The sequence below is a fragment of the Colobus angolensis genome, unplaced genomic scaffold (assembly GCF_000951035.1).
Source record: "Colobus angolensis palliatus isolate OR3802 unplaced genomic scaffold, Cang.pa_1.0 Scaffold8, whole genome shotgun sequence".
NCBI classification, from domain to species: Eukaryota; Metazoa; Chordata; class Mammalia; order Primates; family Cercopithecidae; genus Colobus; species Colobus angolensis.
In genome coordinates, this window is record NW_012121820.1 from 11,469,779 (window position 1) to 11,496,333 (window position 26,555).

At 41.2% G+C, this 26,555-nt stretch overlaps 1 protein-coding gene across 1 annotated transcript in view; it reads left to right on the plus strand.

Annotated features, from left to right (window-relative positions):
* PTPRT (protein tyrosine phosphatase, receptor type, T) overlaps positions 1 to 26,555 on the plus strand; it is a 714,397-nt gene that overhangs the window by 502,375 nt on the left and 185,467 nt on the right. The window contains exon 9 of the mRNA XM_011929203.1: positions 8,626 to 8,662. Within this exon, the coding sequence (XP_011784593.1) occupies positions 8,626 to 8,662 (37 nt within the window). The remainder of the gene's footprint in view (positions 1 to 8,625; positions 8,663 to 26,555) is intronic.

The following is a 26,555-nucleotide window of genomic DNA, read 5'->3' on the forward strand; positions in this document are numbered from 1 at the left end:
AATGCAGAAATCACCGGTCTTCTGTGTCCTTCGCGCTGGGAGTTGGAGACTGGAGCTGTTCCTATTCGGCCATCTTGCTCCGCCCCCTACAACTTTTAATTAGATACTTGTTTGTGAGAATAGTTATCTAATGTTTGTCTCTCCCCAGGTCTGCATGCTGTTTGAGGACAGGGACCATGTCTGCTTTTGTCATGTTTGTGGCTCCAGTATCTAGCCTAATGCCTGGCACATAGTGATCATTCAATAAATACCTGTTGATCAGTTGACCAAATGAATACATGAACAAAAATTAGGTGGACTATCAGGATTTCAGCCCACTCTTAGAGGAGAGTTAAGGCCTGAGTCAAAGTTTTACTGGGGAAACTGTGGAAAGATGCTGAGGTCAGGTCTAAATTCCATCATATCAACTGGGAAGCTCAGTCTTAGACAAAACAAAGACACAACTTGGGATAACTGTGAAAACTATTTGAAAACTGTGGGATCAGGGATAAATCTACATCCTATTAAATGAAGAGTCTAATGGGGCAGTAAAGTAAGAATTGTGTGTATTAGCCAGGTACCTAGGGCTTCTTGATCAGGTTAGCAGCCTAACCCAAGTATTTCTGGATGATAAACAGCAACTATGAGACATTTGATGACTTAGACAGTTCCACTGTGAATTCCTCAATTGAAGAGGCATCCTAAAATTTCAGTAAATAATTGAAGGATGGATGAATGGATGGTTAGATGAGTCAGACTTGACCTAGTGTAAAAATGGAGGCTATAAGTAGATACAGGTATGAGGCATTTTGAGTAATAAGATAGGTAATCGCCTACATAAATAAATAAATAAATAAAATTATTTGCATGAGGTGAGGTATTATGAAGTAGTATCAAGAAGACAGAGTACGGAAAATAAAGGAGTACTGCTAATAGCTGAAACCAGACTCAGCATTGAGGACTGGAAGCAGCCTTGGTAGGGTGGCCTGCCGGTTCTACCAAAGTGGCCTTTTCTACCCCATTCTCCATCATTTGATTGATGGGGAAATTGAGCCACAGAAAGGGACAGAGAGTTACCCAATATTGCTGCACTGGCAGAGCCTTGAGTAGAAGCATTTCTCAACAGAGCACAACAGTGAGGACATGATGTTCTACCCCAGGGTGATTTATACCTGCATGCAGATTTTAGTCTGGAGTGGGAAGTGGAGCATGGGTGAGGTTAAAGTGATAAGGAAATGAAATTGTGTTGTACTGTCCCAGAATATATTACAAACCTGGAATTAGGCTATAGTAGAGATCAAATACAAAATACAGCTTTTTTTTTTTTTTTCCATTCCCCAGAGACTTATAATCTAAGAACAAATAAAGTGCTCATTTCCTTTTGTTGAGATGACTGGGAACTTTGGACATAGGCGCACTGGTCAGACCTCTCCTCTGATAGACATCAGAGTATCCAGAATATACCTGATTTGCTTGCTGACAATCCAGTCACTCAGAAGATCAACAGAGTGACTTAGGGCTTTGTTATTCTGTACCTAATTCTCACCAACAGAGACAAATTGATTATGGAATTAAAGTTGTTAGGAACTTAGAAAACAAACGTGTTGGCATCATGTTCGTCAGTCAGGAAGACTTAAGCATAATCGTATATACACTCTAGATCATAGAAAACAGACTTTAAAACGTGTGGGGCTGAAGGGGTGATTTTAGGAAATGGCTCGTTTTCCTGCACGAAACTGTGGAAGGGAAGATTATTCTAAGGAAAGTTAAAAACTTCTCACAAATGATACATTGTACAAGAGAAGACAGAATAAACCACTGAACTAATTTACAATCTCATCAACAGAGCATTCCCCTTTCTCTGCAACCTTGCCAACATCTGTTATTTTTTTGACTTTTTAATAATAGCCATTCTGACTGGTGTGAGATGGTATCTTGTTTTGATTTGCATTTCTCTGATGATTAACAATGCGGAGCATTTTTTCTTGTTTGTTGGCCAGTTACACGTCTTCTTTTGAGAAATGTCTGTTTGTGTCCTTTGCCCACTTTTTAATGGGGCTGTTTGGTTTTTCTCTTGCTGATTTGTTCAAGTTTCTTATAGATTCTGGATAATAGTCCTCTATCAGATGCATAGTTTGCAAATATTTTCTCCTATTCTGTAGGTTTACTCTGTTGATAGTTTTGTTTTTGTTTTGCTGTGCGGAAGCTCTTTAGTTTAATTAGGTTCCAATAGTCAATTTGTGTTTGTGTTTCATTTGCTTTTGAAGTCTCAGTCAAAAATTATTTGCTTAGGCCAATGACCAGAAGAGTATTTCACAGGTTTTCTTCTAGGAATTTTATAGTTTGAGGTCTTACGTTTAAGTCTTTAATCCATTTTGAATTAATTTTTATATGGTAAGAGGTAGTGATCCAGTTTCATTCTTCTGCATATGGTTACCTGGTTTTCCCAGCATCGTTTTTTGAGTAGGGTGTCCTTTCTCCATTGTTTATTTTTTTCATCTTTGTTGAAGATTGGTTGGTTGTAGGTGTGTGGCTTTACTCCCTTCCCTGTGGAAAGCAGTTTGGAGACTTCTTAAAGAACTAAAAGCATTACCACTATTTGACCCAGAAATCCCATTACTGGATATATACCCAAAAGAAAAGTAACCATTCTACCAAAAGGAGACATGCACTTGTATGTTTATCACAGCACTATTCACAATCACAAAGACATGGAATCAACCTAGGTGCCCATTGGTGGTGGGTTGGATAAAGAAAACATGGTTCATATGTACCATGGAATACTATGCAGCCATAAAAAAAGAATAAAACCATATCCTTTGCAGCAACATGGATGTACCTGGAAGCCATTATCCTAAGCAAATTAGTGCAGAAAGAGAAAATCAAATGCTACATGTTCTGTCTTGTGAGAGCTAAACATTGGGTACACATGGATGTAAAGATGGAAACAATAGATATTGGGGACTCCAAAAGTGGGGAAAGAGGGATAGAGGCAAGGGTTGAAAAACTACATATTGGGTACCATGTTCATTTGTTCACTCTTTGAGTGATGGGTTCAATAGAAGCCCAAACGTCAGCATTCCGTAATATATTCATGTAACAAACCTGCACACCAACCCTCTGAATCTTCAAAAAAAAAAAAAAAACTGCAGAATTCCCTTTATTGTGACACGTTTTAAGCGTTTTAAGAGAACATTCCCACAGAAAGCAGATTAATGTTCACGTTTGCAGGGAAGAAGTGACCAGAAGAAGCATGAGGGAAACTTTGGAGACGCTGGCAATGTTGAGTGTTTTGATCTGGGTGCTGGTCATAGGTGTGTTTTTACTTGGTGAAAAATCTGTCAGACTGTGTTTAAATTTAGTATACTCATCTGCATGTATGTTATACTTCAAATTAATTATGCAACGATTATTAAGATTTAATCTGTTTCCTTCAGGATGTATTTTTTAAATGCTTAAATTTGCATGTCGTAACAAAAAATGCACTCTGCTTCATTTATTTAATATTCTCTTATGTGTATCATCCCATGTTATTACATGGTCCTCACAATCATTTTTGTTAACAGCTCCATAATATTCTACTATGTAGAGAGACCACAGTTTTCCTTTTGAAACTTTTTTCTTTTTGTGTTTTTAACATATACTAATTGTAAATATTTATGAGGTACATAGTGATGTTTTGAGACATATAATGAATAGTGATCAGATCAAGGTAATTAGCATTTTCATCATCTTGAATATTTACCATTTCTTCGTGTTGAGAACATTCAGTATCCTCTGTCTAGCTATTTTAAACTATGCATTTTGCTTAACTATAGTCATCCTATAGGGCTACAGAACACTAGAACTTATTACTTCTATCTAGCTCTAATCTTGTATGCTTCAACAAATCTTTCCCTTTCTCTCCCTCCCCTTCCTAACCTCTAGTATCTGCTGTCCTGCTTTTTACTTCTGTGAGATCAGCTTATTTTAGTTTCTACATATGAGTGAGAACAAGAAGTATTTAACTTTCTGTTTACCACTTATTTTCCTTACTGTAATGTCCTCTAGTTCCATTTATGTTGCCACAAATGACTGGATTTTATCCTTTTATGGCTGAATAGTATTCCATGTTGTATATATACCACATTTTCTTTATTCATCTGGTTTTGGACACCTAGTTTGATTCCCTATCGTGGCTATTGTGAATAGTGCTGCAATGAACATGATGCAGATGTCTCCTCAATAAACTGATTTATCTTCCTTTGGATAAGTATCCAGTAGTAAGATTGCTGGATCATATAATAGTTCTATTTGTAGTTTTTTTGAGGAGCCTGTATGCTGTTCCCAATAGTGGCTTAACTAGTTTACATTCCCACCAACAATGTATAAGAGTTCCCTTTTCTCCACATCCTCACCAGCATTTGTTATTTTTTTTTTATAGTAGCCATCCTAATAAGGGTGAGATGATACCTCATGGTAGTTTTAATTGGCATGTCCCTGATGATTAGTGATATTGAGCATTTTTAAATATATTTGTTGGCCATTTGTGTATCTCCTTTTCAGAAATGTCTGTTCAGATCATTTGCCCATTTTCTAGTTGGATTTTTGTTTGCTATTGAATTGTTTGAGTTCCTAGTATATTCTGAATATTAATTCCCTGAGGGATTAATAGTTTGCAGATACTTTCCTTCCATTCTGTAGGTTGCCTTTATACTCTGTTTGTTGTTTCCTTTTCTGTACATAATTTTTTAGTTTTATATAATCCTACTTGTTTATTTTTATTTTCATTGCCTATACTTTTAAGGTCTTATTCATAAAATATTTTCCTAGATCAGTGCCATATGTTTGGTTTCAGACCATTTCCCTTATATTTTCCTCTAGTAGTTTTATAGTTTCAAGTCTTACATTTATGTCTCTTATCCATTTTGAGTTGATTTTTGTATAGGGTGAGAGGTGGGGGTCTACTCTAGCTTTGTTCTTTTTGCTCAGGACTGTTTTGGCTATTTGTGGTCTTTTGAGTTTTCATACTTAATGTTAGAACTTCTTTCTATTTCTATAATGAATGCCATTGGTATTTTGATAGCGATTACTTTGGAGAGTCTGATTATTTTACCAATAATAATTCTTCCAATCCATGAGCATGGGATATCTTTCTACTTATATCCTTTTCAATTTCTGTCAGCAGTATTTTTGGTTTTTCTTGTAGAGGTCTTTTACCTCCTTGGTTAAATTGATTTCTAGTATTTTATTACTTTTGGTAGCTATTGTAAATGAGATTCCCTTATCGATTTCTTTTTAGGTAGTTTGTTGTTCATGTATAGAAACATTACTGATTTTTGTGTTGTTTTAGGTAGTTTATTGTTCATGTATAGAAATATTACTGGTTCTTGTATGTTGATTTTGTATTCTGCAACTTTACTGAATTTGCTTAACAGTTCTAGGAGGGTTTTTTGGTAAAGTTTTTGGGTTTTTCCCACACATAAGGTCATGTCATGTGCAGAGAGAGACACTTTGACTTTCTCCTTTCCAATTTGGATGCCCTTTAATTTTTCTCTTGCTCAATTGCACTAGCTAGGATTTCCAGTATTGCCATGCCTGTGTGGTTAGACAGATACATCACTCATGATTTTCACTTTTATAAAGAACACTGGAACCAACATCTTTGAATATAAAGCTTCATTTATATTTAAAGTTATTCCCTGAGAAAAGATTCTTAGATGTCTAGACAGATAAGACTGAATTTCTTTAAAGTGAAGATACATATTTACAAATTACTCCCAGCAGTATTAGCCTCATCAAACCTTTGCCCTCTGCTATATTCAACAATCATGCACAGAATTGGCAAGTTTTCTAATATATTACTTTCAAAATCTTTTTGTTGTTGTTGTTGTATTACCAGGAAGTAGAAGATCATTCTAATCATCTATAGTCTGCTGGCACCTCTCCCAGCCTGCACAATTTCTCAATGATAGTCATTGTGACACTGCACAATCATTTGCATGTCTTCTTCAGTGTTCTGGGTTTCATGCTTTATTTAACCATCTCAAGCTCTTTAAACCAAAACACAGGGTATGGTGCTATTGGAATGGAAGCCAACAGGAGCTTAAAAGCTTTGTCCAAACATGAAAACAGAAATGAGTTTGCTCGCTTTAATTGTCATATGCAAGATTTAACGTGTAACTTCAGCTTTTTGTACATCCCATTTAGAGCAGTATCCTTTACTGTTACTTTTTTTCTCTACCATTTTTCTTTTCTTTCATCTTCTGGGTATGTTCTTTTAAAAAACTTCGTTATTGAAACATAACATGCCTCAAATTTGGTGAGAAGATTTTATATGAATGATTCATATATTTGAACCATGACTTGTCATGTTTTTTTAAACATTTCTGAATTATCTACTTTATAAAAGGAAATAATTGCTTGTTTTAAAGAGAGACACTTTTAGTATTTACGAATAAGAAAACACTTGTTCCAAAGAACAAGTTATGTCAACTCAACCTTTCTTTAAGACAGTCTTTGCACTGATTGGAGAAATGCAATAGCCAGAGTATCAGTGTCTAAAAGGAATCTGAACCTATTCTCAAGATCAATGCATAAGCAGTTTATGATATTAGTTCAGATTCTGATTAACAGATGAATGTCAACCTGGAAGAAGGAATCTAGTACATGTCATAAGGTTCTACCACTGGGATTATCCAGATTGTTACTTATATTAATGATCTGGATGAAATTAAAGAAAACATTGATTTCTAAAATTTTTCAGCTTGTGGAGACTGTAATGATGGGTTGTAGTACTTGGATCAGTTGAAAAAGATGGAAATTGTAGTGGTAAATATGACTCTGTACTTGGGTTTCAAAAATAGAGCCACACTCGTACATGTAGAGGCAGACTTATAACCAATACTTTTATTTTTGCTTAGGGGAGATGGATAAACACTAAGATGTTGCCTATGTTCTTAGAAGCCCAATATAAGTAAGGATAATAGTGACAGTCTAGATAATCATATATCAGTAAGAACATGTATAGACTGCTGTTTTGTGTTCTAGTCACTGCACATTAAGAGGACAAGGTGGTGTTTGTCCTAGAATGAGCAGCTAGGATAGCTCAAAAGACTTGAACTCTTACAATATGAGGAACTGATGAAGAAGAATGTTTATGAACCTGAGAACCATATTTCATTATCCAGACCTCTTTTTTACACAAGCAAAAGCAGACTTTCTGTGCATTCTGAGGAAGACAATGAAGACTATTGGAGATAACTTAGAGATTAATTATGGGGAGTCATACTTGGACGTAATACAAGTGATCATTTCCAGCATTCAGAGGTGTACCTAGATGGAATAGAATCTGCTGTAAACATTGTCGTGTCTTCTCTACTTCCGGATACATGGGAGGATTCCATTTCCCCATCTCACTAAAATTAGGCATGGCCATTATTAGGTTATAGCCAATAAAACATGCATAGAAGTGAAAGTGTCACTTCTGATTCAAAGCATTTGATTGATAGTGCTTTACTCTTTAGCACTCTTTCTCCCGTTGGGTTAAAATGGACGTAACAGCTATGATCTCTGAGTGGTTACAATGGTCAGAATGTCTCCCAATCACCCCCACTCCCACCCCTTAGACTCAGCCACACACCTACATTGGACAGGTAGTTTGAATGGGAAATAAACCTTTGCTGTTTTGAACCACTGAAGTTCATGGGCTTTATTATGGCCTCCTAACCTTTTCTATCCTGATTGCCACCACTGCCTTCAAGATGCAGTGGTTCTTTGTGAATGAGCTGCAGCAAGACAAGAATTGGATTATTGACAGATTTTTGGTTCAGCAACTCACATACTTGCATTCTTTGCATTTTACTTTTATTGCTACACTGAATTCAGACTGTTGTTGGGGGTATAATTTAGTCAACTGGAATTTTCAGCTGGCTCCAGGACCTCCTGGAAGATGAATCCCAGTAAAATGGGCAGAGATAATTCTCTTCCTAAGCACACTTCATTAACTCTACTGCGTGCCCAGCAACATCACATGTTTATGGATCCTTTTTACTTTGGAAACAGCTAACAACAACTAGATAGTTCACCTGGCAAAGATTCTATTGCCACACACATTATTTATGAAGGCTGCGAGGCCCACACAAGAGCTCAGGGGAAAAGTAACTTTTGAACATGAACTTTGCAGTTTGAGTTTGGCGTGTTTCATATGGACTGAACTATTGCCAAGTATCTCTTCATTCTATGCATCTAGATGCATTATTGCTAGTAACAAAGTTTCCCAAGGATGCCCTGCTTCCATCTGCTCACTCATGCAACTGAACAAAGCACACTGCATTCTCCAAGTACCCACTAAGTGTTATTGTTGAAGATGATGAGTGCTGGGAATTATATGTTTATAAAGAGGTTTCGTCTGGGAAAGAGGTTTATGAGATGGTAGGAGCCAGGAAGTGAACTGAATAACATATGTACCTACCCTGAGAAAAAAATTTAAAAATGGAATTAAAAGGTGATCCGGTGGGGGAAACATGGAAAGGGCAAATTTAAAATTATAATTAAACATACATATGCATGCATATATATGCAAATATATATGTATATTTGTCTTTCTATAATCATTGTACATAATTCACAGCTAATGAATTGCCACCTCATTTTTGTCGTTCACAGGAGACCAAAATCAACTGTGTCCGTCTGGCTACAAAAGGTACGTTGGCATCTGCTTGTCTGTCTTCACCGGTTCTTCAACCACTTAAGTGTTTCTAGCCACACAGAGAAAGGTTAGGCAACAATCACTCAAAAGCAGAAAGAATTGTTATTTTCACTGGAGTCATTTGCATCTAGAACAGACCTTCTAGGGTGTATATTAGTGGCGCAGTGCGTAAAACAGGGTAAAAGTTTAAAACATATTTACTGAATGGATGGATGGGTGGATGAATCTATCAAAGGATGAACTGGTGCACTGATCAGTGGAATGATGGATATAAATTTACTCAAATATTCCTTTCATATATGTTTTTCTTATATTTAGGTCTGTGTTTATGTGGGTGTTTTTAAAGCGTGTCTATTAGACCCATCTACTGAGTTTTGTACTTCGTTCAATTGGTACACGGCTTTCAAAAATGAGGTGATTAGTCCTGGGGCCTTTAGTAATAAGAAGACAAATGCTGCATTATTATGTAGTTGGCATTTTCAACACTTATCCCCAAAATTGAGGCAGCATTGTTCAGGCTCATCACTTTTGTTTTCCTAATTATAATTGAATTGCCTGGCTCTTTCAATTGGTACATGTTTCTGTTTATTACTCTTTTTAAAGAACAAAATCAATGAATCGTTTGCTATCATTTAACCTATTACAGGGTTGAATGGTTAGAAATCAGATTTATCTTTTTGTTACAGAGTTGATATTTTTAACAGCAAACCTCCCCATACACACACAAAAAAAATTGGGCAATTCTACTCTGTTCCCTGAATTTACTGACAGCATACATAGTTTCATAGACTGCTTCCAAGGAGATAAAAGTTGTAAACATAAGTAGGCATATACTCATAGATGTAAAGCACAGACAAAAGTGATGACCCAAGTATGCATGTGTATGTGTGTAAATATATAGACACATGCACAACGCACAAAACCACACAGAACATACACACACACATGTGGGCAGAGTGGGGAGAAAGAGAAAAAAATCTGCAGCTACTTGACAAAATGTGCACCAAGACCCATCACACATGACTTTTATAACTTTGAAGAAAATCAACCCAATATTTAGGCACAAGAGAGAAGATGCAGGAGGAAGAAGAAAACAGAAGCACTAGGGCTCCCAGTGATAAGAAGTCACCCTGATTTCACATAAGTCACAGAGGGTGGCATATCCCTAACTTGTTCCCTCTCAGGGACTCAGGCTTCTGGATGGAAAGAGATAAAATACTCTCTGCGAGGCAAGGAGAATTGATGGCCTGCAAACAAAAGTGACACAAATCACAGGTCTTGGCAGACTTTTCCACTGAAGAAAACAGATAATGTAGAAGGAAGAACACCATCAGTTGGGTAGCACCAGGGCTCTAAACAGCAATCGGGACAGCTGGGTGTCTGCAGCCTGCTTTAAAGCAGCTGTAGAGAGAAGGAAATTCACAGAGAAACCTCCTTCACTGTGGTATGCTCTACGGCTCCTCAGTGGCTTTTGACTTACAGATCAGGAGAAATGGATGCAATGAATCTGCACTCCATGGGGTAGGTGGGATTCTAAAGACACCCTCTGGGATGTAAGCTCTGTGAAAGGTAGCTGCCTGGGTCATAATTTCTGAACTGAGAATTGAAAACATGAGGCCTGACAAGCAGTAGGAACATATGGGGACAGTGGGAGAATCTCTAAAACTATACTCTCCTGAAAACTTCAGGACTGCAGTCCTCGGAGGCACAGAAGCCCACCCTGCTGGGCTTCTCTAGAGTTGCATTGCTGATGTGCAAGAGAATTGCAGTGACATTTAAAGAACCAGACAGAAGAGTTCTCTCCCTCTCCTTAGCATAAGGGCTTCCCCTCTTGTCTGAGCTTTAGGTTACCATCGTTTACCATCTTTCCTTAAGTGAATGGAGTGTGTATGCAGGTAAAGTGAGCATGTGTGAAGGAACAGGAATGCATGAATGAGTGTGAATGCCCGGCTGTCCAAGCCCAGGCAGGCTTCTGAGAGGTCAGCGTATTGGGGAATCTGAGCATCCACATCCTGGTTTTCTAATTCGGTGAGATCTAACACTTGAGCCCAAAGAAATGGGGCTCCAGTGGCACTTGGGAATGGGGCAGAGAACCAGATAGTACAGAATGCCAGCTGGACACTGTTCCGTTATCCCCTCTCACCACATCAGGTTAGAAGGATGCTTGGGGGGCGTAGGACAAAGGGAAGCAGACCTGTGTTTGATGAGTGTCTACTTGGTGCCTGGTACTATGCTTAGAGTATCTAGGGTTGATTAAAGGCAAACCCTGTCTATTATAAATCTGTCCACTGCCTGTGAGGAGTTTGTATCAAGAACCTAAAGCTGGGAATCAATACTCTGTTTATCCCATCCCTTCCTAACCACCTGGATCAAATTTCCTCCAGGCAGACTTGCTGAAAACAGTATTCTTTTTAACAGAGGAAGATATTGAGAATCCCACAGGCTTTGGAAGGATACAGAGTCCCAGAGATGGGTCATCAGTCTCCCCCAAGGCTCTTCCCTTTCTCTGTCATCATGGCATCTGCTTCATGGGTCTGATGGAAAGCATCCAGACCCTGAAGTTCATATGTCAGACTCGAGGTCAATACTCTGGTGATGAAGCAACTTGCTGCTGTCTGGTCCCTGACCCCGGAGAGTCCAGCCAGTGTCTATGACCAGATGGTTGCCAGTTGTAACAGCCCTAAGCACTCATTCAGGATCATTCTAACTTGACCCCAAGCCTAGTGCCCCTTACACAAGAATATTAGACACACACCTGACTCCAGCATGTGTCTCCAACCCTTTTCTTTCTGTAATGTTGCTGCTAGTAACTCGATCTAATTTAGTACTGCCCAGCTTGGAGGGTTGCAAAGTAATGGACCTGTATTAGTTTCCTGTGGCTGCTGTAACAAAGTCCTGCAAATTGGTTGGCTTACATAACACAAATTTATTTTCTCACAGTTCTGGAGGTCCAAAGTCTGAAATCAAGGTGTCTGCATACTTTGTTCCTTCTGAGTGTTGTGAGGAAGAATCTGTTCTTTGTGTGTCTCTTAGCTTCTGGTGGTTTGCTGGCAAATCTTTGGCATTTCTTGGCCTTTGGAAGCACCACTCTGATCACTGCCTTACCATCACATGACATTTTCCTTGTGTGCTTGACTGTGTTCAAAGTTCCCCTTTTTATGAGGATACTACCACCTAATCCAATAAGGACATTTGATTAGGGTAGCAAAAAGTAAGGAAATTGCCTTGAACATAAGAGCTAAAAGACATTTTGAGCACTTTGCTTGATACACTCTAGACCTGGGAATCGATCTGATCAGAGCCATAGAGAGAAAACTGCAGCCAGTGGGTAAACAGGCATTAAGTGATGGTTTGGATTTAAAACTATTACTCAGACTCTGAAAGCAAGACAATAGAAAGCCACAGAGCAAAAAAGAGCAATTTAAAAGTCAGGTTTTGTTCTTATCATTAAAATAGGAAATGTTAGAAAGGGCGAGTGAGCAGGGGAATCATTTAGAACCATTAATAGTGTATAGCCTACCTTTGGAAGATGAGGGATGAGCTCAACATAGGCAGCAGGTTGAAGATGTCAGCCACAGGTGCTCAAGGTGATCCTTGAGAAAATGGAGCATGGGGAAGCTTGGGGTAGGGACTTAGACTTCAGAGGTGCTAATGCTCAAGTAGAGAGAAAATAACCCTTCCCGTGGGAGGTACATTATCCCATCTGGTAGAAGATGCCCCAGACTGCAGCTGCTAAAGGAGGTACCCAAGTATCTCAATTCATGTCCTCTGGCTGAGACAGAGCAGGCCAAGGGAAAATTGTTTCTGACCTAGTTGTTCAATTCTAGAACTACACTGGTCAATCCACCTTTGAGAAACTGATGCCCAGTTCCATCCAAGTTCTCTTACCCATTGATGTCCTGTCTTCCTAATTCTCCCCGTGACTCCCTTCCTGCACTCATCTGTTCATTTTGCTACTTTTTCTTACCCACAGGCCTTACCCTACCAGTCTTGTCTGCATGATCTGACCCCTTCCTCCCTCCAGCCTCCTCTAAGCTTCTATCCTTTTATTCTTTTATTACACTCTGCCACGCTGGTCTTCTTTCAGTTCTTCAGGCACATCAAACTCCTCCCAAGCTTGGGACCTTTGCTCATCTTGCTCTCTCTCTGAAATGCTTTGGCTTCCATATGTGTCTCCTTAACAGATAAATATCTTAACAGATAAGTATCTTTAAGATGGCATCTTAAACCTTATATCCTCAGAAGACCATCCTGACCGCTATTTTAATGTATATCCCCAATTTTCCACTCTCACTAAACCCTGTACTTTTCCTTCATAGCACTCATCACAACTTACAAATACATATATATATGTATGTATGTGTGTGTGTATATATATATATAGTCCGCTTACATGTTTAATGTCTATCTCCCTGCTAGACTATAAGTGACGTAAGTGCAAAGACTGTGCTTATTTTGAGCACTGTTGTATTATTCCCAGATCTTAGCATATACTGGTACTCAATGAAATGCATTGGATGAACAAATGGGTGGATGGGTGGGTGGATGGATGGATGGATGGATGGATGGATAAATGGATGGATGAGTGAATGACTAACAGGTCATTATTCTTCCATGGCTTCATTTTTTTTCAAATGCAAGTTACATGTCAGGATTGTTCTCTTAAAGGGTAGGAGTAAAAGTGACAGAGGTAAAGGGTCCACTATGGGATCTGCAATCCGCACTAACAAGAAGGTGAGCCAGTCTCTGTTTCTGTTCCTGCTGTGATAGGGATCTCTCTACCCACCATGGAGCTGCTTCACACTTTGGACACGTCAGTTTAAGAGGGCTTCTATGTTATGAGTCCAAACTGGCTCCCTGTTATTTTCCTGCCCATCAGTTCTTGAAGTCAAATGGATTCTGTCTACCATTTCTCCTTCCAGAAAATGAAATTTGCTTCCTCTGACCTGTTCCTCCTGCCTTGGTTAGGGTCAGGAAGGTGCATGCTTGCTTCTTTCCATTGGGTGGAACCACTCTGGCTGCCAGCAGGCAGCAGCACTCCTGTCTTGTCTCTGGCGCCAGCCATCAAGGGAACACAGCTGGCTCTGCAGACTCCCGCTGGGTGTGCCCGAGTGGCAGTTAGAAAAATCAGCTTTGATTTGATTTGCAAACTGAGCCGAGTCATTGAGACAAAATAAACCCGGAAACCCATAAAGCCATTTGCAGAGTTGCTTTGCAGAAGACAGCCACAGTTTTAATCTAGTAAACACTCTCTAACGATCCCATTAAAACAACTCCCTTGGAGTGGGTGCTGAAAGCTGAACCCCAGAATAATGAAGCATGGGATGAGGGGCCAGTGTCACCAGTAGTTTTGTTCTGATTGGTGGCAGCTATGGACTAACGCCATTGTTCCAACAGTGACAGGCAAAAGGTTTGGGCACTGGTCTTTTGTAAATATGCCTTCTTTTCATAAGAGCTAAGCCTGAGGTAAACCATTTCACCGGCATTTTCCTCTCCTCTCTCCATAATGGATTCTCACTCCTGCAGGGACCAGCAGAGACACTACATAGCCATTTTTCAGTGAGATGCTCTCATTTTACAGATGGTAAGACTGGGGCCCAGAGGAGCAGTGATGTGTCCATGCCTTGTTTATCCACAGAATCACAGCCACAGGTGGTGTGAGAATCCTCTGCTATCAGTAGGCAATGCCCACTCCCATTGATACAAGCCTATGTGGAAGATTCTGTTTTATATAAAAAGCTTCCTTGAGAGGTTGCATGGAATAATTGGAAACTAGAAACACCTGGATTCAAATCCTGTCCCCCAAAATTTAGCTGTTAGACCTTGGACAAGTCAGTTAAAATCTACAAATCTGTCTCTTCACTTTTAAGCCTGAGATCAGTAGTCCTTTCTACCAAGTTCAAGAACATAATATATAATTATATATGTAATATATTTTATATATATGTATATGTCCTTCTTTTTTTCTTCCTTACTTTCTGAGTCTCAAATGTGGGACTTGGAGACCCAGACCTACTAAGCACAGATCCTCTCTCTCGGTTCTCTAAGGAAAAAGCCAAAGCCCAGACGCTAGTCACTGCTTGCACAGTTCTACAAATCAGCCATTTGTCAAATGGATACCGCCCAGATCCAAAGTGAAGAAACTGAGAGGGGACAGGAGGATATTGGCCTCACTTTTCAGTACTTGACCTTTTCATTGATAGGTTGTTGTCTCTACATGAGATCCTGCACAGCAGTAGTATTCTTTTATAGACATGTATAGGATTGTGGTCATCCCTTTTCTAGCCTTGACTGTGACACTGTCCTTTCTTCACCACCTGCCCGGCAATTTCGGGAGGGACCCAGGAGCACAGCATGTCCAAATCTAGCTAGAGCAACCAGGGTAAGGGCCATAATGGGAAATCACTTGTGAGAGGAAAGACTCCAGTGAGATAGTCTATTGGAAAACTCTGGATTGTTGTTCAGTCTTTATACATCTTGTCAAACTTTTGGAGGTGAAAGCTCAGACTGTGTGGCTGGAGGGTTTGGGCAGGGCAATGCTATTCTTCCCAAGCTGAGTCCCATGAGATACATTTTCCAGGATTGAGGCCCTCAGAGTTATATGAGTGTAACAAGTTCTTCTTGACTTGTGGCCTCCTTTGCTCTCACCCACTGTCTTCTAGGTCCTAAAATGTCAGTGGAAAAATATGGATTTTCCTAAAGGTTTTGCAAGAAGATGGAGGAAGAGAACTGTCTCATAAGTACACATAAAATAGCCTACAGATGACCTTTAAATATCCCAACCCTTTCTTTAATATTTCTCTTGCTACAACAGCTGGCACATCTGTCTCACCTTTTGCTTTCCCTCTTAGCTACTCTCTAGATATGCTCAAACTTCCCCTGCCACACACACCCTTTCCATACCCCACTTCCATACCCCACTCAGAAAGACAACAGCTGGTGTGACAGAGTTCAGAAAAACAAGTGAGGACTAACTCTTGCCATTCAAGCATGTACCTTGAAAGTTCCAATCCATCTTTCTCAATTAGAAATAAGAATTATCTACTCAAGATCTGAGACACCTGAGCTGACTTGATCGCAAGTCTGTTATTGTAAAGCAGTTGCATCTTCTAAAGGGAAAATGGGGACTTTTACAATTGGGAGTCAGGGAAGGAACACATTTGGGGTAGGCAGGAGACAGAGGTTATAAATAAAGAGAACAAAGCTCACTGGAGATTTTAAACCCCATTGATGGGATCTCAATGTAATGTTTGAAGGGGGATTAAAAGGGGATTGCAAAAATTAACCACGTATTGTGTACCAGTCACAGGGCTTTGTGTGCTGACACAAGGCTGCAGTGTGATGATAGAAGTAAAGCCTGGCACTTAGGGCACACTAAATAAATAGTGGTCATCGTTACTACTTAATGATGGGCCAAATAGGCTCAAGGGGTTAAATAAAGAACTCAACTTTCCTCTGAATTAGAAATCAGATCTGATTCCATCGTACCACTTCGAATCTTATTAATACCATAGACAGGTGAGATTTGTGGACCACTGAGGGATGCTCTGTGTCCTACCTATTTGTTAACCTCTTCCCATGCCTCTTTTCTAGTAATAATTGATAATAGAATATTTAGCATGTGATGGTCTTTGGCCTGTCTCCAGGAGTGTTCAAGCTAAGTCCTGGAGCAGAAGGTGAGGTGGCCCAAGAAATCCTCGACTTTCTTCACTTCTACAATATATTGAAGCTAATAAACCAAGAAATTAGTTTGTCTTCAGGGTTGTCTGCTCCAGGGCCATCTGCAGCCCAGAAGCATCTCTCTGCACTCAACAATGATTGCTTTAGAAGGGACAAGAGTCAGAAGGGAAGTCTGAGGCATTCGGCATTCTGAGCTCCTTCTTTGCAGGCTGACACACACACACACACACACACACACACACACTGAACAGGGCCTGGAAACAGTAAAGGGAGAAGGGTAATGAATCCTCAAGTAAAACCTGATGTGGTCAGGGGACCAGGTGATACAGGAGAAAGCAAGAGACCTCCACCTCTTCTCCAACTGGATTAGTCAGGCTAGGCTAGGCTTTGCTGCCATGACAAGCTAGTACCCAACTCCCAGGAGCTTAATACCACAAAGGCATATTTGTTGCTATGCCATCTAGATTATATGTGGTGTCAAAGAACCCCTCAGCAGGGGAGGAGAAAGCATGGAAGTGGTAATTTGGATCTTAAATATGTCACTTGGAAATGACTCACGCCACTTCCACTTACATGGCCTTGATGAGAGTCATATGATAACAGCACAACTGTAAGTTGACTGGAACTCTTTCCTGTGCCCAAAGAGAGATGGACCAGACACTAGTAAACATGAGACATCTCTAGAACCATATATGTAAATAGGACTTTTTCTGTTTCTACCTCCTTTTGTGTTTTGCTGAGATCCATGATCCATCCCACTATATGCTGCCTACCAAATAGAAAAATCTCTCCCCATTCCTGCACTTATCCAGCTGTCCCTCTGTTCCTACCCCAGGTAGCTCAGCATTACTGCTCTGCACAGCATGGGTTGTAGACCCGGAGGGTGGAGTGGGGAGGCACCTCCTCTAGGCCTACCAACCCAACTAAGGCTTTAACTCTTTTCCATTTGATCCTCAAAATGACTTCATGAGATAATTATTACCTCCACTTTACAAGTGGAGAAACTAAAATTTAGAAATGTATGTAATTTTCCAAATGACACAGCTAGTGATTGAAAAATACCAAATCAGACTTTTATGTATTCATTTACTTCTCAGTAAGCATGTATTGAGTACAACTTAGTATTAATATGTAATCCCACATTCTCTAGTGGTTAAAAACATCATCTTTAGATTTGGATGGTGTTTGATTCTAGGTAGGAAAAGGTACTAAACTACTCTGTGTCTCTGTTTCCCCACCTATAAACCAATGGCAATAACACCACTTATGGCCAGGTGCAGTGGCTCACACCTTTAATCCCAGCACTTTGGAAGGCCAAGGCGGGTGGATCACCTGAGGACAGGGGTTCAAGACCAGCCTGACCAACAGGAGAAGCCCTGTCTCTACTAAAAATACAAAATTAGCTTGGCATGGTGGCGCATGCCTGTAATCTCAGATACTCTGGAGGCTGAGGTGGGAGAATTGCTTGAACCTGGCAGGTGGAGGTTGCAGTGAGCCAAGATCATGCCATTGTGCTGGGCACCAAGCATGAAACCCCTTCTCAAAAATAAATAAATAAGTAATATCACTTATTTCACAGGGCTAATGTAAGAATTTCATAAGCAAATGTATCAAAAGTACTTAATATAATACCTGGCTTATAAGAAACACTCAACAAATAGTAGCTCATGGGAAAGCCAACCAATAAATATAAGTCCAATAAGGGCTGTGGTCAATGCAAAATCAGGATGTCCCTGGTGGGCAAGAATGGAGACATAAATCAGCTTAGGGTATCCTATTTCAGAATGTGTGATCACTTAAGATAAGGTTTGAAAGAAGAGTGACAATTATCATGTTGAACAAGGTTAGAAAGTAAGTCAAGTAAGCCAAGGGAGTAGGTTTGCAAATCACTGAAAGCAAGAGAGCATGCCACTGAATTTAAATGGGACAAGGCAAAGGAATGATGGCTAGCAGGCCAGTGTGACCAGATGAGGTTAGGAGTGATCAGGGGCCACCCAGGACTCTGTGTAGCCCCACTCTGTGTGTGTGTGTGTGTGTGTGTGCGTGTGTGTATGTGCATGTAAAAGCATTGTCCTTAGTGGAGCTTTTGGAAGTACTTAAGCAGACTGCCTTTTTGGGGAAGGGCACCCTAGTTATAGTTTAGAAAATGAATCAGAGAAGGAGGATTAAGGCAGGGAGACGACTACAGAAAGGGAGAGCACTTAAGAGGCTGCTGAAGGGGGCCAAATGGGAACATGTAAGTCATCTCTTCTCTCAAGGCTTCCATTTCTTTTACTGACATGTGAGGGTGACAGTCCTTGTCTTGCCTACCTCAGAGCATTGGGGTTAAAAAACAACAACAACTAAAAAATAGCTACTTAGAACAGGAGTTAGCAAACTCTTCTGTAAAAGGACAGATAGTAAATATTTTCAGCTTTGCAGGCCTTATGGTCTCTGTCACAACTACTAAAGTTTGTCATTGTAGCTCCAAAGCAACCATACGTATAAGAATATGTATAAGAATGAGTGCAGCTGTGTTCCAATAAAACTTTGTTTATGGACACTGAAATTTGCATTTTATATAATTTCTATGTGTCACAAAATATTACTCCTCTTCCATTTTTTTCCCAACCATTAGGAAAATGTAAAAAGCATTTATAGCTCATGGCTACACAGAAAACAGGGAGTGGGGGCCCAGATTTGGCCCACAAGTCATAGTTTGCTGACCCCTGACTTAAATTGTGCTTTTAAAATAGCAAAACTTTTCATTTTTTTAAGGGAGAAGTATTATGATAACTATTTACTGGTGGTTAAATTTTATAGTATTTCATGGCTGTTGATCAAGTTCGCCATCTGTGTTATTTTTGAAATTATGTATTTTCTGTTTATCAGTTGGTCTGGAATACTCTACTCTCTCAATTTTGCATAAGAACTTCCTGCAATTTTGTTGACAGACCACTGAAGAAAGCTGCAGTCTCTGGACAAGCCTAAAACACCTTTCAACCTTTTGTATGATTTTCTTTAGAGAGGTGAGGGGTGAATTTGAAAGGACAGGAACATTAAAGCCAGACAAACCAGGGTTTGAATACAACCTCTACCAATTTGTGAGTACAAAATTGGTAGAATTTTGTATTCTACCAATTTTGTACTCACTGAGTACCTACTATGTGTCAGGCACAATGCAAGTCCACATGAGTACACTCGTAAATGGAACACCATGTCTGCTTTCAGGGAGACTACAGATTTAAGAGAAGGCATCCACTTCTAATACAGTGATGTTATTGCAATAAGAAGGGAAGGTGAGGGTGTTATGGGAAGACGAGAAGGGGCATCTGTCCCAGATCCACTGACATACTAAAGACTCCCTAGAGGTAACAGGTTCTAAACTGACACCTGATGGATGAGCAGTTGTCAGCCAGGTGAAGAAGCAGGAGGGAGTATATCCAAACTCACCTGAGGAAGGCTTACATATAAGAAGGTGAGGGGAGGGGAGCTGTTGATAACGGAAAGTTGTTTATCATGCTTGGGACCGGGTGGGCAGTGGTAGTGGAGAGAGACAAGACCAGAGGGGTGGGCAGGAGATTCATCATGGAGGGCCTGTGGGCTGGGTGAGGTGGTTTAAAGTTTACCTTGGGGACAACGAGGCAGCGCTGATGTATTTCAACTGAAGGATGGAGACTAAGACTGAAGGGGAACAAGACCAGAGGCAGAGAGACCAGACGGGAGGCTGCTTTAATAATCCATGTGAAACACAAGGGTGGCTTGAACAAAGTGAGAATGAAATTAAAGAGTAGGAAGCAGCTTCAAGAGCTTTACTGGGGTAGAATTAATAAAGCATTGTGATTGATTATAAGAGGGACATCAGAAAAAAGGATGGCTCCCATGTGTCTAGACTGAGAAGCTACATGGATGGTGGCACCATTTATGCAGAAAGGGAAGTCTAACGGAGAAGTAGTTTCGGTGGGAAAATGACAGATTTATTTATAATCATACTGACCTTTCTGGGTTATTCTAAGTCTTAGAAACATTATATGTGAGGCACCCAGAAAAGTACCTGGCATGTCGTGGGTGCTTGATAAGTGGTGCCTCTTACTTTTGTTTCATTTTTTAAAAATCTATTTCAGGCCCTGTTTTGTTAAATCATGATGTTCTTTTGCTATTTAGTGTGAGCTCTTCAGAGCCACAAGAATTGCAGTTTTGTTCACCGTGCCGCACGTTTTCATGTGTGTTTCTTTCTCTCCTTCTCTTCTGCATGCTGCCTGGGGACTGGCTTCCTTGTGGTCAGCACCAATGGGCAGCGCCCAGGTGACCCCGGGGACTCCACTCTGCCTCCTCACCACAGGTGATCACCAGAGCCCTGGGCGGGTGGGAGGGGAGAGTTGCCCATGCTTAGTGGGTCCTCCAGGCCAGGTGCACCAGAGAGGAACCAGCAGTCCCTCCACCCCACCCACCACTCATCCCTCCACCCATTCACCCATCAACCCACACATTCATTCATTCATCCACCCGTCCATCCATCCCTCTATGCATACACTCATCTGTCCACTCACCTACTCATTCATTCTACTAATGCTTACTAAGTACCTCCTGGGTGCCAGGCACTGTTCTAGGCACTGAGATGTACAATGATGAGCAAAAGAAGGTATGTTCCAATGCCTTTCCAGGAGACGAAACAGCCATTGGTCAAAAACCTACACAAATAAATTTGCCACTTTGAGTGGTGTTACAAAGGAAAGGTACGTGGTGTTCAAAATCAACAAACTCATGTGCAGCCAAGGGATTGCTTCACAGGGGAAGTAACAGCTGAGCTGTGATCTAAGTTTGGGAAAAAGTTGACGTAACAATTCTGTGCCTAGGAAATGAGAAGCTCTCACTATGATCTCAGGTCTACCATTTGTCCTGACAATTTACCCATACCATATCAGCCCGACTTTTCCTATCTGTTAGACAGGAATAATCCCACCTACCCCTTATGGGGCACGATTTACATTGTAAACTGTACACATGCAGAGGCCTCTGAGACTAAACAAGATAATAAATGTCAAAGGAGCTGCTATGGGTATGCCCAGTCCAGAGTCTATATTTGTTTGAAGTAAATACCAGCCCCTTTCCTCAAGTACACTGTAGATGGAGCTCATTTCACATGAATGTGTGCCATTCTTCAAAGGACGCAGAGCCACTCATGTGAGAGGTCGATGTCCATCGTGGGACTCAAAAGACAAGCCAACCTAGAGACTTCTTTATTGCAGGGTGCCTTTTTAATCCATGGGAAGTTTCTTGGAGATTTCAAACCTTTAACTGTCACCTCTCTTAAAGTCCTTGCCCAGACCATGGCCTCCAGTCTGCTAATGCCTGAACGGTCATTTTATCATGGTGGAAAAGAAGGTGCAGCAGGCAGTGATGACATGAGTCTGGGCATCCAGTACCTTCACAGTTCACTCCTGTCCACCCCTTTTCCCAAACTCAGAGACATCACTGCTAGTGAATGTCTTAGGTTGAGTTCCCTGGACACTGAGACTGAGATGGAGATTCTTGTGCAAATTATTCATTGCAGAGTGTTCTCAGAAGAAAGGGAGGAGGATGAGATATGGCAGAGGACAAAGCTAAGGGAGAACAAAGCTAAGGGAGACCTGCATCTGCCTGGGCCCTGGGAAAAGGGGAGATATGGAGCAGGAAATGTACTAAAGAGTTGGTCCCACCTTGAGGCAAGGGGGCCAATATTTGTACCATGGTGTTGGTCAGCCACTGGCTATGGGCTGCCATGGGAATGCATTACATCCTGGGGAAGTGGTCCCCTTTTGCCTAATGGTACTTCTCTAGGAAGGGAGGTATTTGTGAGCCATTTGCTGCCAGCACCCACAGCACCTGGAGAGTAGTCACACCAGCCCAGTAAAGGAGATTGGGGCTGAGCCTAAAGAGTGTCCACTATGGGTGAGTTTTGTCTCTGCCTTTGTACTGCCATGGACACCTGTACTCCAGTGTGTCACTGCAAACATTACAGGAATTTCATCTCAGCCACTCCCTGTTAGATTACCTTAAGCAAGTTGCATAGCCTTATTTCACCTGCAAAACTAATTATCATATGTGCTTCATGCAGTTATATTAAAAATTCCATTAGAAAACGCTAGTAATGTTGTGTGCGGTCACAGCACATAGTAGGTCTTTACTGAAATCACTCCCCAGCCCTACCTTATCAGAGGCCCTTCCCAAAGGGAGGTGGGAGTTACAGATGGACACGTGGGAGTGTGCAGATCGACAGCGGGAGAAAATGACTCTCGCCACTGTGCACACCACCAATTTACAGAGAAACAATACTTCTCCAGAGTGTGTGTGAGCTGCTCTGTTTCTGCTGGGCCATTGTTCTCTGGGCTCTATTCAAGTCGAGCAGTCAGATAATATTTTCTTTAAACAGAGCCAATCCCATATCATGTGCTTTTGTTCTTACCTCTTGTCTTCTAAGGCATCTGAATGTTCCTCCTCTGACAGGTTTATTTCACTGTGATCCATTTATTTCCACATGTTTCTCAGCCTCATTTGATGGGTGAGGTGCCTGTGAGTGCCATCCCTTTCAAAGGGTGTTTTTGTTAATGTTCGTCCCCTGGTAGCAGTAATGGCTGATGTAAATAATAACTGCCTAGGTCTGAATGATGGAGATATTAGACTTTAAGCACAGGCAGCCTCTTTTCATATCAACACCAACTCAGAGAGCTGCAGGACCACATTATGTAGCAGGGATAGGCCAGCTTTCAGAGTGAATGGAGGCTGAGTTCAGCTCTCAGCAATGCCACCTTCTGGTCTGGTGATCCTGGATAAGTTATTTTTCTTTTCCAGGCTTCATTATCTTTATTTGAAGAAATTGAAATATTAATAACCACAGTCATAGTTAATCATGAGAACTAAGTGCAGTAAGAGCTTTAACTTCTTTGCCCATCTAGCTCCAATTAGTTTTTCAGCTCTTCTGGATTTATTGGCTTATCCTTCAAGGAATTCACACTCTATGGCAAGATTGTGCAACCCCAGCACCATTGATGTCTGGGGCTGGATAGTTCTTTGTTTGGGACAGAGTTGGGGGTGCTGTCCTGTGCACTGTAGGATGCTTAGCGGCATCCCTGCCTCTCCCCATTAGATGCCAGCAGCATGTCAACCCCAATTGTAACAACCGAATACATCTCCAGACATGCCCAAATGTGCCATGGAGACAAAAATCATCCTCCGTTATAAACCTCCAGAGCTGTACTGTTTAATAGAAATAGAATTTGGATATTGTATGTAATTTTAAATTTCTTAGTTACTTGAGAAAAGTAAAAAGAAACAGGTGAGGTTAATTTTAATAATATAATGTATTTAACTCAATACAGATGCTCCTCAACTTATGATGCAGTTATGTCCCAATAAATGTATCATAAGTTGGAAATGTTGTAAGTTGAAAATGCATTTAATACAATTAGCCTGCGGAACATCATAGCTTAACCTAGCCTACTTTAAATGTGCCATGTTCAAAACACTTACATTAGCCTGAAGTTGGGCGAAATCATCTAACACAAAGCCTATTTTATATTAAATTATTGAATAGCTCATGTAATTTATGGAATAATGTACTTAAAGTGAGAAGCAGAATGTTTGCACCAGTACTTAAAGTGCAGTCTCTACTGAATAAGTATCACTTTCTCAGCAGCATTATAAAGTCCAAGAATCTTAAGCCCGCCTATCTTAAGTTCACAATCATCTGGTATATCCAAAATATTATTATTATAATATGCAACAGAATTAAAGAAAACAACAGATGAAAGCTATTTTACATTCTTTTTTTGTACTAAGTCTTTAACATTTGGTGTGTATTTTACACATAGAACACTTCAATAAAATAAATTTTAAAATTCAGTTCCTCAGTTGCACCAGACACTTTTCAAGTGCTCTAAGTACGTGGCTTGGTGACTACCATTGTGGGCAGCGCAGATCTAGAGGTAACACATCTAAGGTCATCTTTGTCCCTAGTTGCTGAATAGAAATGTATGTGTAGAGAAGAGGTTCATATTCAGTTCCTTTTATTCCTTGTTGCTCTCTGGGGCTAAGGGACGTTTGGCAAAATCTGGAGATGTATTTGGTTGTCACAACTGGGTGTGAGGGGCCATAATCACCCAGTGGGTAGTGGTCAGGGATGCTTCCATTGAGAGAAATAAGATAAAATCCTCCTTGGCCAGGATTGGCCATTTTTCTGCAGTGAGTTAACTGGAGGCTGCAGTAGAGAAGTGACCAGTTAATTAACAGTAAGAGGACTCAGTCTTCCCCAGGCCCACCAGTGCAGAAAGAAGGCCTCTTCTCATATCCCTCCTTCCGTTCAGCCAGGCCTCAAGGAGGTGGCCTGGACCTCTGAGCCCAAGAGGAGACTGACAGTGTTCAGTCTGGAGGCCACAGTAGCTGTACTACAGGTCATCCTCAGGGACAGATCTGACTTCATTGTCTTGGCCATGCCCCGTGCCGATTGTCAATTTTCTACAGAGAGAAGGGCTAAGGGACAAGCCCTCATCTGGAGTCCAAACTCCATTCCTTAAAACTGAGGGAACTTGGCCAGGCGCAGTGGCTCATGCCTGTAATCCCAGCACTTTGGGAGGCCGAGGTGGGCAGATCACAAGGTCAGGAGATTGAGACCATCCTGGCTAACACAGTGAAACCCCGTCTCTACCAAAACTACAAAAAATTAGCCTGGCGTGGCGGCGGGCACCTGTATTCCCAGCTACTCGGGAGGCTGAGGCAGGAGAATGGCATGAACCCGGGAGGCAGAGCTTGCAGTGAGCCGAGATTGCGCCACTGCACTCTAGCCTGGGTGACAAAGCAAGATTCCGTCTCAAAAAGAAAAAAAACAAAAAACCAAAAAAACTGAAAGACCTTGAGCCAATCACTGAGCCTTTCACCTTTCTGAACCTCACCTTCTTCATTTATGAAATAGTAAAGTTGAGTCCCTGTACAGCCAGGCCCAATCATGGTGAGGGCCAACAGAAGAAATGGATGCACTCCTAACCCAGCTCCAGGTTTGAGTAGGTATTGGATACAAATTCCCTTATTATTCCTTTATTTCCTGTGCACCTCATGTTAAAACTCTCTCATTATTTCCCTGGAAATTCTTTAAATCAGGGCCTTGGCACAGCGACAGGATTCAGGTCATCATACACTCTCTGGGAGTGCTTCGCAACTGCCCTTAAACCAACTTTCCCAGGGACAGCTCTACTTGGACCCAGGTAGAAGGAGTTTGAGCCTTTGGGACAAAGCTCTTTAGGCCAAGAGAAGATGATGAAGCAAGGCAGCAGTCTCCCTAGGGTCATGCCCTGGGCCCTGTGAGCTTGGACACCCTGAGGCCTCGGTGACCCTCCAAGGGAGCATGTGCCCAGTGGAAGGGGTTGACAGATGGTGTGAGAACAGGAACCAGAGGCAGGAGAACCAGGTGAAGCTCCAACCTCAACAGCAACCATGAGGGGAAAATGCTTGGTGGAGAGAGGCGGAAGACCAGCAGCAGAGGCAGGGGCATAGCCTACCAGGAGAGAGGGGGCCGTTCTGAGGGACAGCAGCATTGGGAATATCCAATAAGATGATGAAAAGAAAAATATAACAGCAAATATGTTACATACTTCCTACATGCTGTGGAATGTGCTGAGTTTCATATCATTAATTCGTTTAAACTTCCCAGCAACTCTGCCAAATAGAGTACTGTTAGTCACAGTTTACAGATGAGGAAACTGAGGGTCAGATGATTAAAAATCACTCAACTCTGAAATGATGAAACTAGGATTCAAACTCAGGTCTCTCAAGACAGTCTGTAATCGTACTCTCCATGCTCTGTGCCCACAGACATTAGAGAGCACCTATTCTGAGCCAGCACTGGGAAATCCCATGGCAGAGTGGTTCAGGACAGTCTCAGAAGCCACATAATTTACTATCTGAGAGGCTTTGAGCCCCAAAGTTTTCCCATTTTCTTATCTGCAAAATGGAAATACTAATAATGAGCAATTATTGGGAAGAATCATGAGATAAGAAACTTCATTATCTTAGACTTGTGCTGTCATTATTAAGATCCTAAACCCATCTTACAGATGAGCAAATTGAGGTCCAGAGAGTGAGCAGCAGGCAAACTGACCATTGCTAAGATTCACGCAGACTGAATCTGGGCCAGACTGTAATTGGTGACTGGGCCAGAACTGTGGTCCCTGAGAAATGTGAGTGATGGAGGAAATAG